The following is a 16,079-nucleotide window of genomic DNA, read 5'->3' on the forward strand; positions in this document are numbered from 1 at the left end:
AGCCCTCTAAGTGCTGCAACTGCTCCATAGCAACAAGAAAATGTTTAACTTATATGAAGGGAATAAAACATGATTCTCCTGCTGAGTGTATGAGTTTTTATATTTGAAAACACCTCTACTTTATCTGTTGTAGATGTTATATAATGTAATAAATATACACGTTCATATTAATATGCTGCATAATGTATTGTTAGTGTTGTTGCCATACAAATTATTATTATTATTGTCACTCACAGACCCACTCACTGTTTCTACTGTAAACTGCCTGTGACCTCAGTTATCCACTCCAAAATTGATGCTCAACTGAGACTCATGAGGTGAACTTCACCTTGTTGACCTTATTGTAAACTGTCTATTCTCTCCTCTTGGTTGAAGGACTCTGTCCAGCAGCGATGACGTTGAAGACAGGGAGACAGAGAAGGGTCGTCTTGAAGAGGCCTTTGAGACATGTGACAGGGATCTCGATCAGCTGATTGTTCAGCATTATGCCGAACTCACCACGGCCATCCGCACCTACCAGAGCATTACTGAGCGCATCACCAGCTCCCGCAACAAGATCAAACAGGTAGGAAGAAGGGGGCTTGTTCGACGTTTTTTTTTTGCATACTAGACAAATGACTTTGTATGGGTGTGTAAGCCACGTCGAGAATTCATGCTGAATTTTAAAGCATTAAGTCTGAGCCGTGTCATTAAAAACAAATCACTTTTTTTCATTCCTATTAATTTGTCTCTTCATATATTTTAAAAGGGTTTTCATCTCCCTGTTTAGGCTTTTATTATTTCCCAAGTGTGAAAATCAGACTTAATTAGAACATAGCCTGTCTGCCTGAAAAGAAACTCTCTGTAAAGCAATCGAGAGTTGTATTCTGAATCCCGCTCTGGGTATAATTCTCTCCTTAACACCTCCCAAAATGTATGAAATGGGAACATTGGCCCCTTCATGAGTAATTGGATAGGGATCTGGCAACGTTACCTGCTGAGGTCTGCTGATGCAAACCTCCTAACCCGCTCTTTCCTTGCAGGTGAAAGAGAACCTCCTGTCTTGCAAGATGCTGCTCCACTGCAAAAGGGACGAGCTGAGGAAGCTGTGGATCGAGGGCATCGAGCACAAGCACGTCCTCCAGCTGTTAGACGAAATCGAAAGCATCAAGCAGGTGCCTCAGCGGCTGGAGGCCTATATGGCAAGCAAGCACTACCTCCATGCTACAGATATGCTGGTGAGTAGACGTATTGCGGGGGGGGGGGGGGGGGGGGGGGGCAGTTTTTGTGGAGAATCAGACATAAGGTAAAAGCAAAAAAAAACAAAGATCGCAGTCTTCCAGATAGTTTTTCATGCGTTTCAAAAAGGATGTGTGGAGATGTTAAGAAATGGTTTTGCAGTCGCCTGTGGACAAATGTAAGTGCATACGGCAATAGTGAGGCAGCATGGCTTTGTTGAGCCCCTTGCTGTGCACAGTAGGAATACATAAAGCCCAGTGTCCATGAAGTGTTGCTGCTAAGGTTGATTTCCAGGCACCTGTCATCCCTTTTTAAAGAATCCTTTTCTAGCCTTGAACAGCCCAGTGGATGCGGCTCTTTTACTTCAAGCGAACACCTTCTGAGTGCAGAGAGGGTGCTGCAGGTGTGTACGTATGGCTGTGCTCTTGTTCTTTTGATGTGCGCTTGCAACACGCTCCACAGGGGAGCAGGAGGAGGACGGCATTGAGGACTAAACGACCCAACTCTCTGATGTCTCTGTTCCTTTCCTTCCCTTTTCCCTCTCTCCATTCCTCCGTCACTCCCACACATCTTCCTTCAGACTTTGGCAATAATTAGTTTGCTAGAACGGAGTTATCTGAGGAGGAGGAGGAGGAGGAGGAGGAGGGGGAAACGGATGATGGTACACCCAAAGGACCATGAAAAATCCTCTTTGTGGGCGAGCAGAGAAGTGGAGCCTCAATGAAGCGTGGTGTAGCCTGTTTTGACAGGTTCTGGAGAGTTCAAAGTCAATTGGATGTTAATTCTCTGCCTTTTAAACTTCGAATGCTTTAAAAAAAATAAAAAAAAATCAGAATGGTGCTTTTTGGTTTGCGTGAAATAAGCAAACTTAAAGGTAATTTCATTCCAGATCAAAATGCTCGTGGATGCACTGATTCTACCTTTTGCCTCGGTGACACATTAACTTAGAGCTCATGAATAAAAAAATAGGCCTCTAAAGCAGTGTGATTCAATGTTAAGGTGATTAAATCACAGTCTTTCTTTAAACAAGTAACTAACACAACACAAGCATATATATGGAGGGTTAAGTGACACTTGAAATCACAAACTTAAGTTGCTCTTAAAATTTGCTCCCCCCCTTAAAATATATCATGCAAACCACGTTTTGCATCGGGATTTTTTAGAAACAAATATGTTTTTCAGACAGAATGTCATAATCCTTTACTTCTCTGAGAGTCCCTGATGTGTTTATTCCCATCATGCTGTCACTCATTAGCGCACTCAGCTGTCAGATTAATGTCTCCCTGGTTTTCCAATTTTCCCTCTGTTGCTTTCTCTCTCTTTTTTCACACGTCATTTCTGTCTTTAAAAAAAAAAAAAAAAAAGGAAATCTATTTTGTGGTTACAAAAGCATCTTTGTTTTACTTTTGCCATGAAGCCTGGCAAAAGCAGATTACATGTACTAACTAACTTCTCAGCCTCTCCCCATCTCCGTCTCCTGTTTTGCATTTGTCCATGTGTTTGTTTATATGAGTCACGTCTCTACGGGTTGACAATTAGAATTCAGACTGTGCTCTCTGTTTGCTATTGAATGGCAGCCTTACACCCAATGGGACAGGTTACATCGAGACTGTCTTTGGTTCCAGGTCCTCCTTTCTGCTCCCCTTGTTTTATTCTCTTCTGCTCATGTTTACCTTCTTTCCTGCTTTTCTTTCTTTCTTTCTGTAGTATCATGAAACCCAGATGCAGGCATACAATGGAAGACACTCCCTTTAGAGCAAAGAGCTTAGTGATTATCTGTCTGTTTTACACTTACACACTCTTCTCTTCTCTTCTCCTCCTCGTCCTCCTCCTCCTCTTCTATACCCTGGTATATTCACCAGAGGCTTTATATCCCTCATCTACCTGACAGTCTAGCCCCACCTAATGATATTAACCAACCGTCCTCTGTCATCCCAGCCCAGCGGTAATGAGATATCCCCCCACCTTAACCCCCCCCCCCCCCACACACACACACACACACACACACAGACACATAAACGATTTACAGTGACACAAACACACACATGATCATAAACAGTCACATATGTGAACAACACACACACACACACACACACACACACACACACACAGAGGACATGCTGAGCCTCACAGGCATGCAGAGTTATTCTATTAAGCCAAAGGGAGCTGATCATGCAGCGCATTAGCTCATCTTGTCACTAATGCGGCTCTCATTTGCATCAACACACACTTGACCCATGCCTCCCTGCCCAGTGAGTACCCCCCCCCCCCCCCCCTCCCTGCTACACATTCCTTCCTGGCCTACTCGAGCCATACAAATATTTTACAGAGTGCTATCATCAGGCCATTAGTGCCCTTGACGTACACATAAATGCTCACAAATGCAGGCAGTCCGCTTTCATTTAATGGCATGAGAATGTATAAATTGCATGCATGCTTATTCTACTATTACTGCTCCTGCTAATAAAACAGAGAGAGGTGGGGAGAAGGGAGGGAGAATGGATGACCAGGGGGTTAAGAAAGAGTTTGACCCAGGAGCATAAGGAGATGTTAGATAAGCTTTTGGAGGGGAAATGTGCTCTTGAAATGTTGTCCATGACACTATGTCTAATGTTACATGTCATGTTCTTCAGTTGATGGGAGATGACTGTTTATGTGAAAGCATGGAGTCAGACTTTGCCCTTCCTAATCTCTATTACGAGATAAATGTGGATAATCGATCTGCAAGTGAGAGACTAGAATTTCGGTGGTCCAGGCATTCTGATTTCCTCTTTTAGATTGAGTTGTATTGACCCATCATGATTGAGCGGGCTTTGGCTACATGCAGGAAAACAGTCCATGTGGACAGCTAAAAAGGCAGTGTATTGTCTTAAACACAATACAGGAAACCCTCAGGAATCACAGTTGAGCTTAAGACCCCTTCAAACAAACATTTGGAAATAAGTGCAATAACACCCCTAGGCTAAATTATTGTTTAAATTGAACAAATTTTGCTTTTTTTGGAGTTGGACTTCGACAAAAAAGGAAAAATCGTGCATAAGTAGAACGAATTACAGAATCTTAAATAACAAGGTAATGACGGGAATGAGTTTCACTTTGACTAATCACCTTTTATTCATGTTTTTTTTCTGAGCCAGTTATCATGCCACCCCTAACCACACCTCTCTACTTTATGTATGTTTTCTGTTGTTTCTTCTCTCAATTCTCCTCTAAAAGCAAACATTAAAAACAAATATAAAACAAAAACACAAATGAACCATTTTTTTTTTTTTTTGTCATATGCAGGTGTCAGCAGTAGACTCCCTGGAAGGCCCTCTGCTGCAGGTGGAGGGTCTTGGAGATCTGCGCCTGGAGCTCCACAGCAGGAAGCTCAACATTCACCTTGTGCTCATCGATGAGCTGCACCGTCACCTCTACATCAAGTCCACCAGTCGACTGGGACACAAGAACAAGGACAAAAATGCTGCTCGCCTTCCAGGGTAAGAGGTGGTTTAATACCTTTATCATGTCACGAATTTACCTATTCAAGTCCACTTTTTGTGTCATGAGAACATAAGAACATTTTAAAATGGTACTTCAATGCCATCGGGGGTTGCTTGGCAATTTGCCGGCTGTGTAAGAAGAAATGAATTAGTGTTTTATTATTGTTTCTGTTCTTGTACACACGAGACTACATTATTTTGCACATTACCACAGCCTATCAAAAAATTACAGTGTGCATTTATGTTTTCTTTTAATTTTATTTCTATAAAAATAGTCATGAGCTTCAGCAACGCTGTAGTTATTCTTTTATGATTCCGCACGACAACCATGAACTACTCCCATTTGGTTTCTGACACTAATGCACTTTGTAAAAGGATGAAGAGAGACACAGGCAGTGAGGTGGATCAAAGTCATAGATTGTTATAAAATGTGTCTTTTTGTCCAGTTTATGTGGTCAGAGGCATCAAATTGTTTGCTTATTATAAAGTTACAGATATGCAGCCTTCAGGGGGCTTTATTCTTTGCAAAGTTTGTTCTGTAAAAAATGTTTGTTCATTAGAAGTTATTCCATTGCTGAGACAACTTGCCAGTTATTTATTGCGAGGAAAGGGGAAATCCAGCCAATTACTGACAAAAACAATTAGAGCTTGTAGAAATTTTTGCTCACTTTCTTTATCTTTTTACTTTTTGGATGAGTTATTGAAGTTCCAAAGAAACTGAGAAATAAGCATCCCGCATAACTTATTAAGAAAGGTAAATATCACTTGTTTACTCATCCTATAGGACACTTGGAGATATACACAGAAAGTTGTGATATGTGCTACAAGCTCAAGTCCATTCCTGTGAGATATCCAGCTTTCATTGTTAAGTGTGCCAAGGAGATAAATAAATCAACCGCCAATTTCTTTCAGCAAATGACAGAATTGAACATCCACACTTTGTTTGTGACATCAGTTAGGCTTTGTATGATACTGTACAGCAGATTTTGCAGCCATTGGAAGACAATCTCAGCCATGCCTCCGTGACCAAAGGACTGGTTTCTTAGTTTCATGATGTTTCTGTATTACTTATTAGAGATAATGCGACACAATAGCTGCACACACATTGTTGATGCTGTTGTATTGCATGGAAAGCATTCAGTTTAAGTGTTGTTTTCACTTCTACACGTGTGTGTGTGTGTGTGTGTGTGTGTGTGTGTTCATGTGGGGTGCAGTAATTATGGTGGCGGTGGGTTGCTGAGACACAGTGATTTATTACACAGGGTCAGACGGTGACAGGTCCTGGCCTTTCTGTATTGGGTCGCCTCTAACAACAAGCCAGCCTCCATACACCCGACTCACTTAGCAGGCACACTGTGTTTATACCGCCCAAGTTAAAGGACCTGGATTGTGTCCACCTCAGGCTCAAGGCTTTGATAAATGGCTCATTGGAAAGCAGCGACAATCCCACCCAGAGATGCAAGGCGTTTCACTATAAAAGTTGATTGTTTTTGTTAGAATGAGGCAGGTTAGTGGCTGCCTTTCTGTAAAAGCATACTAAACTTGTATTTGTGTACAAGAAGGGATCATTGCAAACTTTTGGAGTTGATGTAGGCCTGTTCTTCTCACCTATCCTGTTTTTCATTTAAGTGAAAACAATATATTTGATAACATGACTCGTTTCATTTTGATAATCACCATCTCTGTATACTCTTTTTTTTTTTAATTTTTATTTTTTTTATAGCTCCACAGGCAAAGATGCATCTCCAATGCCTGTGTTGGATGTCAGCAGTCTGTCCACCCCACGCAAGCTTTTGGATTCATCACAGTTCAGCACACCTGGATCCAGCAGTGGTACAGTCCTCTGTCATATAGAAAAAAAAAAAAAGAAAAGGTCATACAAAGGGAAAATATAGGAGGTAGCGTGCTTAAAATAAGTCAAATGAAGTGGGAGTTATATGGTCTGCTCTCCATTTGATATTGCATACATAATAAATACTATACAGATAAACATGCCAAAAGAGCAATGCTGTCTATCCCTTTGGATAACAAAGTGTGTGGATTTCAATTTGCAATTTTGTTTTCAATGTGCTAATATTCTTAGTCATAATGAAGCCATTAGCATCACTCTGAAATACATTCATTTGCATGTCATTATAGTTATGTACTGCCAACCATGCACGTGTGCACAAACAACACACAGACAGTGTTGCTGAACGCCTGCAGAAACTAGATCTAAACTCTTTCCAAAACGGCTAAAGACATCGCTGATGCTTTTTTGCACACACCCACGTTTCTTTTTCTTGGGGCTAATGTCATAACATCGACGACTTAGATCATAATATACATTTCTGTTCGGGAGCGCTATAATCATCTTGTCTCCCATCACATCATCAGTCACCCAGCGTCTCTGTCACCACAGCAGGAGGGCAGCATTCATTATACTCAAACTGGTAACCAGCGTGTTAACAGGGGCTGATAATGCACACTGCTGTTTTCAGGATTGTATGAATTCTCCCTCGGATGTTGGGGCGTAGAGTCAAAGCTGCATTCCTTCCAGGCAGAGCACAGCGGAACGCAAACAAGAAGATAATGAAAAAAGTTAATCCTGCAATAACGTGGTGTTCCCTCTGTGCTTCAGAGTTTTTATATAAAGCCTGGCACTTCTTTTTTTGCCCACCCACTATTGGCATTCTGACTGAGCGAATCACCATTTCTTTTTGGCTCTGTAGATAACAGAATCTATTCACCATACTTTTGCCACCTAGTGTTCTTTCACAAATTAGTTTTTTTTCTGCAGCCATCTAACTAGACAGTGACAGATTTATGATATTAGCGGAGAGAGCTTTGACCGTCATCGATGTTATATGTCTTTTATTTCATCCTTTAATTCCCTTGCCTGAGTCTGATAACGTAACACATAGCACCTCAAACAAAAATATACAAACGACATCTTGGATATTATGATTATCTGTTCTATTCATCCACCCTTTTGGCAAAAATTAAAAGCTTAACCACAGTTTCCTCGATGTTATGCAAAGAGAACACTTGTAATTAGCTTCCTCCAGGCAGTAAGTGCTTATACGCCGTCATGCTAACAACAACTGTGGTCACGACACAGCAGCCGGCTTCCATCAACGGCTTGGCTTGCCATTTTGTCTAATGGCATTAGTGCACCTCATTTGTAGTTAGTAATTGTCATAATTATTACACAAACTACAGTTGGAATGGGGGAAAAGAGGAAATACACCCAAAGTCCATTAACTTGCCATAAACATTAACTCTCTTAACGCGCTTTGCTGGGGAATTGGGAGGCCCCATCTAATGGAAATTAGAGCATCATTCGATGCTGCCACTCTCAATTTAACTGCTAATGTGGCTAAATCAGATGGAGAGAACACAAAGGGGGGGGGGGGGGTGGTGGTTTGGGGGGGGGTATAACAGGATTGGTGCAGGTGTCAGCTTTAACATGAGACAGATTATATTCTATTAAGACATAAGGGCTATTGTTTTATTTGGTTTGTGTAGTTAAAATGATAGTTTTGTCATATATTTTTGATCTCCAGAGTTCTTAAATGTTTCAAAGTTTGACTTTTATGACTTTTAACACTATCATGTCATTAGAGCACAATGGCTTCAAATGCACATCCTTCAGATAAACAACAGTTTGTTTACACATGTTGGTTTCAATTGTCTATTTCAGAAATAATCAGATTAATTTTCCTGTATATATTTAGTAAGTACCTTCCCAATATGCTTGTTTTTGTTGATTTGAACACGCTGTGTATACCTTTTTTAGTGCGTGAGCTGCAGCAGGATGTGCGGGAGTTTAACCAATCAGAACTCCCTGAGGTGGACCCAGAGGAGAACAGCGCTGAGTTCATGGGCATCCTCATCAAGGTACATACACTACACACATGCACTTGTGTTCATTTTCATTTTTAACATTAATTTCCACTTTTGTGCTTTGTGCTGTTATATCAGTACTTCTGTTTTCTTGCATCAAAGATATAAATTTGTCTTTTGTCTCCAGGCTTTGGCCAAGTTGAAGAAAATCCCTGAGACCATCAAAGCTATAATGGAGCGGCTGGAACCTGAGCTGAAACAGATTGTCAAGAGGTCAACCACTCAGATAGCAGACCACGCTTACCAGAGGGGAGAGAACCTGGCCCAGGAGAGCCAGCCAAGGTACAGTAAGAAACAGGGATTGACAGAGTGAGGGAGAGAGGGAGTGGAGAACACTGTCCTTAAGAGTGAGGGTTAGTACCATTAGTATCAATAAAAAAAACAAAAATTAGACAAGTGGGTATTCATAATAAGAAGTAAATTAAAAGGCAAATACAGATAGATGTCATAAAGAGGAAAATGTAAGTAGCTCTTTGGAAAGATGAAAGCCTTTTTATGTAAGTATTTCTTAATAAGAAGTATTAGCAATGTAAAAAAAAAAAAAAGATCAGTGTGAATAGTGCAGCTGCTGCTGTTACAACTGAAACGAGACCTTAAAAAAGCTGTCACCTCTCAATATTATTTCAATGCAAAAATGTTATTGTAGCCGTCGGCATGCTTATTCTTTTGAAGTTGTAGTATTCCCACTAGAATCCTTTTCCCAGTGGACTATAGTCTTTGGAAAGGTTTAGAATTCAATCGTCCCTCCCCTCTCTGAAGATCTTTGCGAGGTACAAATACTGCTGTTTATAAATAATAACAAACTTCGAGTAGTTGTCTGTCGTTTTTCGGTGTTAACATGCAGGCTATTTAGGAATTCTTAGAGTTTGACAGTAAAGGCAGCACACAACATGTTTTGAATGCGGTCCCAGAGTGTTCATCGTCAGACAGCCAACCAGGTATGAAACACAGGAAGGCTCGAGCTGGAGTCACGTCTGCTTCAGACCATGAAAACAGAGGCTCTGCTGCTTTAAACCCAGACGAGTCATGGTTAAACACACACACACACACACACACACACACACACACACACACACACACACACACACACCCATAAACAAAGTCACACCTGCATTTTAAAAGCAGTCACATCCAGCTCCTGCAGACATCCGATGCTCCTGCACAGTGAGCAGACTTTTGGAGAGGGGGTGGGGTGGGGTGGTGGGGGGTGTGTGTGTGTGTGTGTGTGTGTGTGTGTGTGTGTGGAAACACAGGTCTCAGTCCACTGATCCTGAACCATTTAAGAGGAACGTCTTGTTTTCTGTCAGGGATGTTCTCTCCAGCCTCGTCTGCCTTCCTTCTCTCCCGGTGCCTGCTGCTGAATCTCATCTGACCTCAAAGTAATAGGCCAGCGTGCAGCTCATTCTAAGCTCGACTCCTGCAGATTGTTTTAAGTTCGCCTCAGCGTGCGGATACGTGCGAGCGCTTAGTGCTGCGTTTGTGTCACACTTTTAGAGATTTGTGTGTGCTTTGTATTTGGATGCATACACACCTATGCTCACTTCAATTTAAAGTCGAGGCTTGTTGCTATGGCAACTTCGACCAATGTTCCACTTCTAAGGAACAATGGTGTTGCATATTGCACACTATATTTTATTGCACCGCAGACTAGCAGGCAGCACTTAAACACTTTGCAGCATAAAAGACGGTGTATGGTTACGTTCTGAGGTTTAGGTTCTAATTCATTTCTGCTGTGATCAACCACGTTGGAAGTACATTCTTTTTTCACTCCTCTCACTAGGTTTTACTTTCAGCTCCCGCTGCATGCAGGAGAGTTTTTCCTCTCCCCCCTGATCTGTGTGTGGCTCGGTTTGATTTACATCAAGACTGACTTCTTGAACTCACATTCCCCTTTTTCATTTTGTATCACGAAAATGGAGCTTAATTCCTTTTTGCTTTGTTTATGCTATGCTCAGAATCTAATGCGAATCCCCTTTAGAAAAAAAGAGCTGATCTGAAGCAAAGAAATGCTCGAGCGATCGAAGAAACATTAGAATAAAAGGCTTCGTGTTTTATATCCAATTTATAACAAAGAGGCACATTGATCACAAGCTTGAGTGCTTGTCTCTTGTGCTTTTTTTTCTGCCTTTCCAGTCGAGCGGTCAAAACTTCTGAGGGACAAATTTGTGAGAATGTCTACTCTATGCCCATTTGTGTATTATACAAGTATGACCAGAGACTTTGGATACTTCAAAAGGGTTCTTTTAAACACGTAATTTCATTTTCTTGCAACCAATCTTTTCATAATGTAATTCAGACTCTAAAATAGACCTCCCCAAATGAAACACACATACACACACACATTTTCTCACTGTCAGTTAATCAGGGACTGGATGTCCATGTGTGTGCATCCAACTCTTCTTCAGACATGTGCAGGTTAGCTTCGATCCTGAGGGGAAATGGGAAGTGAGGCCGCAAAGAACAGACATTATAAGGTCTGTTCTCTCTTTAGATGGCCTCCACTGGGAGATAATGAGGAGTGTGTGTGTGTGTGTGTGTATATAAGGGGCTGAGAGGCAGGTTTGGTCGGAGTGGTGACAAGGTCAGAGCCATACATTCTGTCTATCTCTCAATGCATGCATACGTGATCCGGCAGAGTTTGTCCACTCCTCAAACCTGTTATTCACCATGTATCTTTTCATTCTTGTCTGTCCTTAATGTTTATGCATGAGATAGAAGATCCCTCCACTACGTTGGCATTTCACAGATCCTCTTTTCAAACATGCCCCATTCACCAGGTTATTCTTCATAATGATTTGTGCCTGCTTTCGTCTCCATTAATAACATTTACTTGCTGCTACTGCCAGTGCAGCGACAGCACGCCAACCAAAATGCCCCCCTAGTGAAACATTCATCTTGGTTCTACATTATCCTTATACCTTCCCTGGAAACCTTGGCCACTTCCCAAAAACTTTCAGCGAGCCTTCTTTTCTTGCAGCATTCAAATTCGGAGCAATTTATTTTGACTTAGCATCAATGAGGAATGGACTGGGTTGCCTATGGAGTGTACTTGCAAGAAGATGGTGTGTTTAAGAAAGTCCCAGATAACCCGAACTTTCTAGTTGACATGACTTCAACATTTGGCTGCATGTAAGGGAAGGAACAGAAGGCAGAACTTAGGATACATACTTTATAAACATCTTTATCGGTACATCAAAATGATACTTAAAAGTCTGATGTGAGACAGGGTGACTCGCATTATATTAGCTGGAATATGTCCACTAAAACATCGGGCGCTCACTCGCTGGCATGGGTGCACTGGGTACTTATTGAGACTTAGATAATGTAACATGTGTTCCCTCTTTACTTTGAAAGCTTTGTCCTTGTGCAGAAAGGAGGAAGAGCAAAGTCTGCATGAAAGCATTAGCGTAGACGAGGCAACTGTGAGTTTCCGATCCAGAGCGTTGCACTCAGGTCAAGTGGAAGGTCTGTTTGTTTTGGCTTCGCTTTCTTCTTCAGCCTGAGCCATTTAGAACTAATGACAGTAGCTGTTCATTTGAGCTCAGGTTGGACAGTTCACAAGCTTTTCTACGGTCAGCCCAGGTGCTGGGTTATTAGTGCTGTTGATGTGAATGGAAAGAGGGCCCTCGACTCTATCTACTGGTACGGTGAAACACTCTCGATAATGACTTCAGTGTTGATTTTCTTTTCTTCAGTTTGACTTTAGTTTGACGCACATTATATATATTTTTTTATATTTTTGCAATTCAACGTACTTTACTTTGATCATATCGGTTAAAAAGAATCATTTATCATTAAGTTTGACAAATCTATGCACACATACACACTTCTTGTGACATTGTAGTTATAACAAAATCCAAGGCAGCAAAGCTAACAATCTCTGAAATATCTCAGTAAACTTAAAAAAAAAAAAAGTAAATCATGTCAGAAAAAGGAACATCTGCATCATACAATAAAGCATTTTGTTATTAAAGGCAACAGGAAATTTGGTTGTGATGCAAACCTGCAGAAGCACAGAGAGCCATCTCTTATTGTGGGGAATCTTTGGGAGGCTTTTTACTGTGAAACAAAGAAAACTGTGTTAGGTGTCAAATAACGCTCCATAATTTATTTTTTTCCGTACCTTTTGTGATATTAAAAAAGAAGCTGAATTCCATGGTGGCTCCCTTGATCTTTTATAAACAAAACCCAAGGCCAAGTGCTTCACTGTAGGAACAAAGTGTGTTTCTTAACCAGAGAGCAGAACCTATAGTCAATAATGTGCTGCCAGTGCATCTCCTGCATTAGATTGTGATGAACAACACCATGATGAAATCAAACAAAATAGGCGTTAAGCTGTTTCCTTTTATTCCAAAAAATACATTTATTCTTTTGAATTATGTTTATTTTCATTAAGTTTAATTTCTCCTATCTATTTCCCTCCCACTCTCATGCTCTCCATCCCTCTTCTGTCTCCTTCCTCTCCCTCCTTTTCTGCTCCCTCTGGCTCCCTCTACAGGCTGCTGGAGCTGCTTGAGCTTTTGTTTGACAAGTTCAAGGCAGTGGCCCAGGCTCACAGTGTGGTGTTGGCTCACCTGCAGCAGATCGCCGTGCAGTGCCCGGGCGGCGCCCACGAGGAGGGCATCAAACTCTACGAGCAGGCCGACGTCTCTGCCAAGATCCAGACTGTGCTGCAGGTGAGTCTGAGAAGCAATTACTGTACCCAGACCATTTATGTTAATGCTCAGTATAGTTTGAATTACTAAGAAGTTTGTATCAGAAAACAAAAAAAGAAAAAAACTTGAATCATGATAAGATGTTAAGATTATAGTGAAAAAAGACGGTCATAATGTGTGGAGAAATAAAAAGGAACATTTAGGGTCGCTGGTTTAAGCTTTAGTTAGTAGAGAAGGTGCCCCATGTACAGAGCCTACAGTCCTCTTCACACGGTGTGGTGCATGTCTTCCCACACTCTCTCTCCCCACATTTCCTGTCTCTCTACATATTTCCTGTACAATAAAGGCCAAAAAGCTAAAAAAAATAAAATAAAGGGAAACTTTTTGCCGTATTTTGAGTCCACTACATTATAATACAAGATGCATCCCTCTCTGAATAAAGACTTCTACAGTCTACAAATCATACTATGATGTATGTTATCATTGTGACTTTGTATTTACTGTTCCTTCATGGAACAGGTTTTTATCAAAGAGCCTTTTAAAAAGATGCTCTCCTTGAGACCTTGCTGTTATTTGTTCTGTCTTCCCTTGATGCCATACTCCTAGGCTTTTCCTTTTTTTTTTTTTTTCATCCGCTGCCATGGAGATTGTTCGTCCTTGATATTTTTTCCACCCGGCACTTCCTTTCAAAACACTGATTTAATTCCCTATCTTTACGGTAAATTAATCTGAAAAAAAAAAAAAAAAAACCTGGCCACAATGTTATATACAACTTCCAGGCTGTCAGCAAGAAGACATGGGGAGCTTGATTGCTTGGATTAATGTTAGGTTCTTTTTAATTGCTGTGTATTTATGCCGGGTTCTTACTCCCTGCTCCCGTTTGATTGGCTAAGGGTGTGAGCAGCTGTCGAGGTGACCTATGGTGAATCTCGGAGGGGAAATCAGTGGGAGTTGCTTTTCTAAAAGTGATTAGTGTGTCCCTGTGAGTCCCAATGAAATAGCATTTTTCCCTGTTGATGGTCGGTGGGTGCTGAATCATTTTTATTAAAATCTCTCATGTGTTTAAACCGCCTTTAAACCTGAATTTGCTCCCCTGGATTAGCTACTTTTTGTTCTTGATATATTCTTGTTTTTCTAGAAATACTGTTGATTTAAATATATTTGATAACTCGATATCTTTTGTAAGGGATGCAAATTGTCTCTGGTCATAACAAGAATGCTGTAATGTATAAGAAGACCGGTAACCAACGCGCTCTTTTTGGTCCTTTTACTGCACAAACAAGTGTTTTTGCTGATCATCAAAGCACCAAATTGAATAAATATTTTTCTGTTGTTCAATTGAACGCCCATACATTTCTCACCTACTCTTCATGGCTTCTTTGTGTATTTCTCAGCTGGCATGCATAGCTGTTTGAATAGAGGAGCGTTTCGATGTGTCTCTGAGGTTGTGGTTGTGTATAGGCATGCACTGTAATAGCTCTGCTGTACCAGTGCAGTTATAGCAGGCATTAAGCCATTCCCCTGTATGCGATCGCTGCCAACACCCAGTTGCCAGGGGCTGCGCTCTCTCCCCTGTCTCTGCGATGTGAGATAATGTAATCTCTTGATTAGAATACTCATTACGTGAAATGAGGTTTTCTTATTCACTCACTCGTGTTATTATTTCCTGACCGATTGTATCAATGTGAAGGCCCCTCGTCCATTGCGCCCTACCGCTCGCCGTTTCTCTCATCTCTTGCTTGCTCGCTTCTCGTCTCTCTCAATCTCTATTTCTCTCTCTGCATCTTATTTCTGCAGCATTATTCCCCCTGTCTCTGTATTACAGACTCTCCGCTTCCCAATACCTTGTGCATGCCCTTCTTGCCCGTTGTAATTTCCTTTTTAATCTCATTATCTCACTTGCTTTTTCTCTCACAACTCCCACACTCACTTTCGCCCCCTTCGTTTAGCCCACTCTGTCCAACAGAGTTGCATATCAGAAATGAGAGATATTAAATTCCTACTGCTCCCACAGTGGCTCTGTTAAGTTTTATTGGCTCCTGAGTCAGTTCTTATCTCATGTCTTGTGATCCTTAAAAGGGCAGGTAGAGGCACAGCATTTGTCTAATTTTGTTCTAGGTCCTTGTTGCATGTCGGATGTCCTGTGGGGTTCGTTTTCTAGACATTCAAAAGCAATCATTTGAGTGCAGGTTTGGACAGAAGAATAATTAACATTAGTCTAAATTATTCTCATACCCAAACCAGTGCCCCAATGCCTGCGATACAGCTTAAAATCTGGTATTTGTTTTCAAGTGTGCTGTTTGATGCACCAATCAGATATCACTGTGTTGCACCCTTAGCCTACACAGCAGCAATAATACATGTTACAGCTGTCATTTGCAGCTCCTGTGTCAGAGTGCCAGTAGGTAAATCATCTATAGCCTCAAGCCAGTGGTTTCCTAAACCCTTTCTGACGGCAGATGAAAATATTTTCAGCCCACCACCCCCCTCCCCCCCCCCCACTCCACACCATACACATCAACAGATATTGGCATACATAAGACTCACTGTCAGTAACGTAAACAGTGTCTGCAAAAAGTAAACAACTAACAAGACACTTTTAATGGGGAAGAAATCAAAAGTGTTACTGTAACTCAAACATCCATTTTCAGCCTTACAATTAAAGAAGTCCTCACACAAAATTTGCCGTGCAATTCACAGTGCATTGTTTTTGTTAAGCTGTGCTGCCCCCCCCTTCCCCCTCGTCATAACTTCAGGCACTCCGTAGGGGTCCCGCACCCCACTTTGGGCATCACTGACGTAAGCAAACAACAACAACAGTGAGATGGTAGCTTAGAGT

General features: G+C 41.4%; 1 protein-coding gene across 1 annotated transcript in view; it reads left to right on the forward strand.

Moving 5' to 3' along the window:
• Nucleotides 1–16,079, forward strand: part of exoc4 (exocyst complex component 4) — a 106,905-nt gene that overhangs the window by 334 nt on the left and 90,492 nt on the right. Inside the window, exons 2-8 of the mRNA XM_020652962.3 lie at nt 376–565; nt 1,023–1,217; nt 4,504–4,697; nt 6,424–6,533; nt 8,479–8,579; nt 8,713–8,867; nt 13,084–13,261. Coding sequence (XP_020508618.1) covers nt 376–565; nt 1,023–1,217; nt 4,504–4,697; nt 6,424–6,533; nt 8,479–8,579; nt 8,713–8,867; nt 13,084–13,261 — 1,123 coding nt within the window. The remainder of the gene's footprint in view (nt 1–375; nt 566–1,022; nt 1,218–4,503; nt 4,698–6,423; nt 6,534–8,478; nt 8,580–8,712; nt 8,868–13,083; nt 13,262–16,079) is intronic.

Source organism: Labrus bergylta, chromosome 23 (genome assembly GCF_963930695.1).
Source record: "Labrus bergylta chromosome 23, fLabBer1.1, whole genome shotgun sequence".
Classification (NCBI taxonomy): Eukaryota; Metazoa; Chordata; class Actinopteri; order Labriformes; family Labridae; genus Labrus; species Labrus bergylta.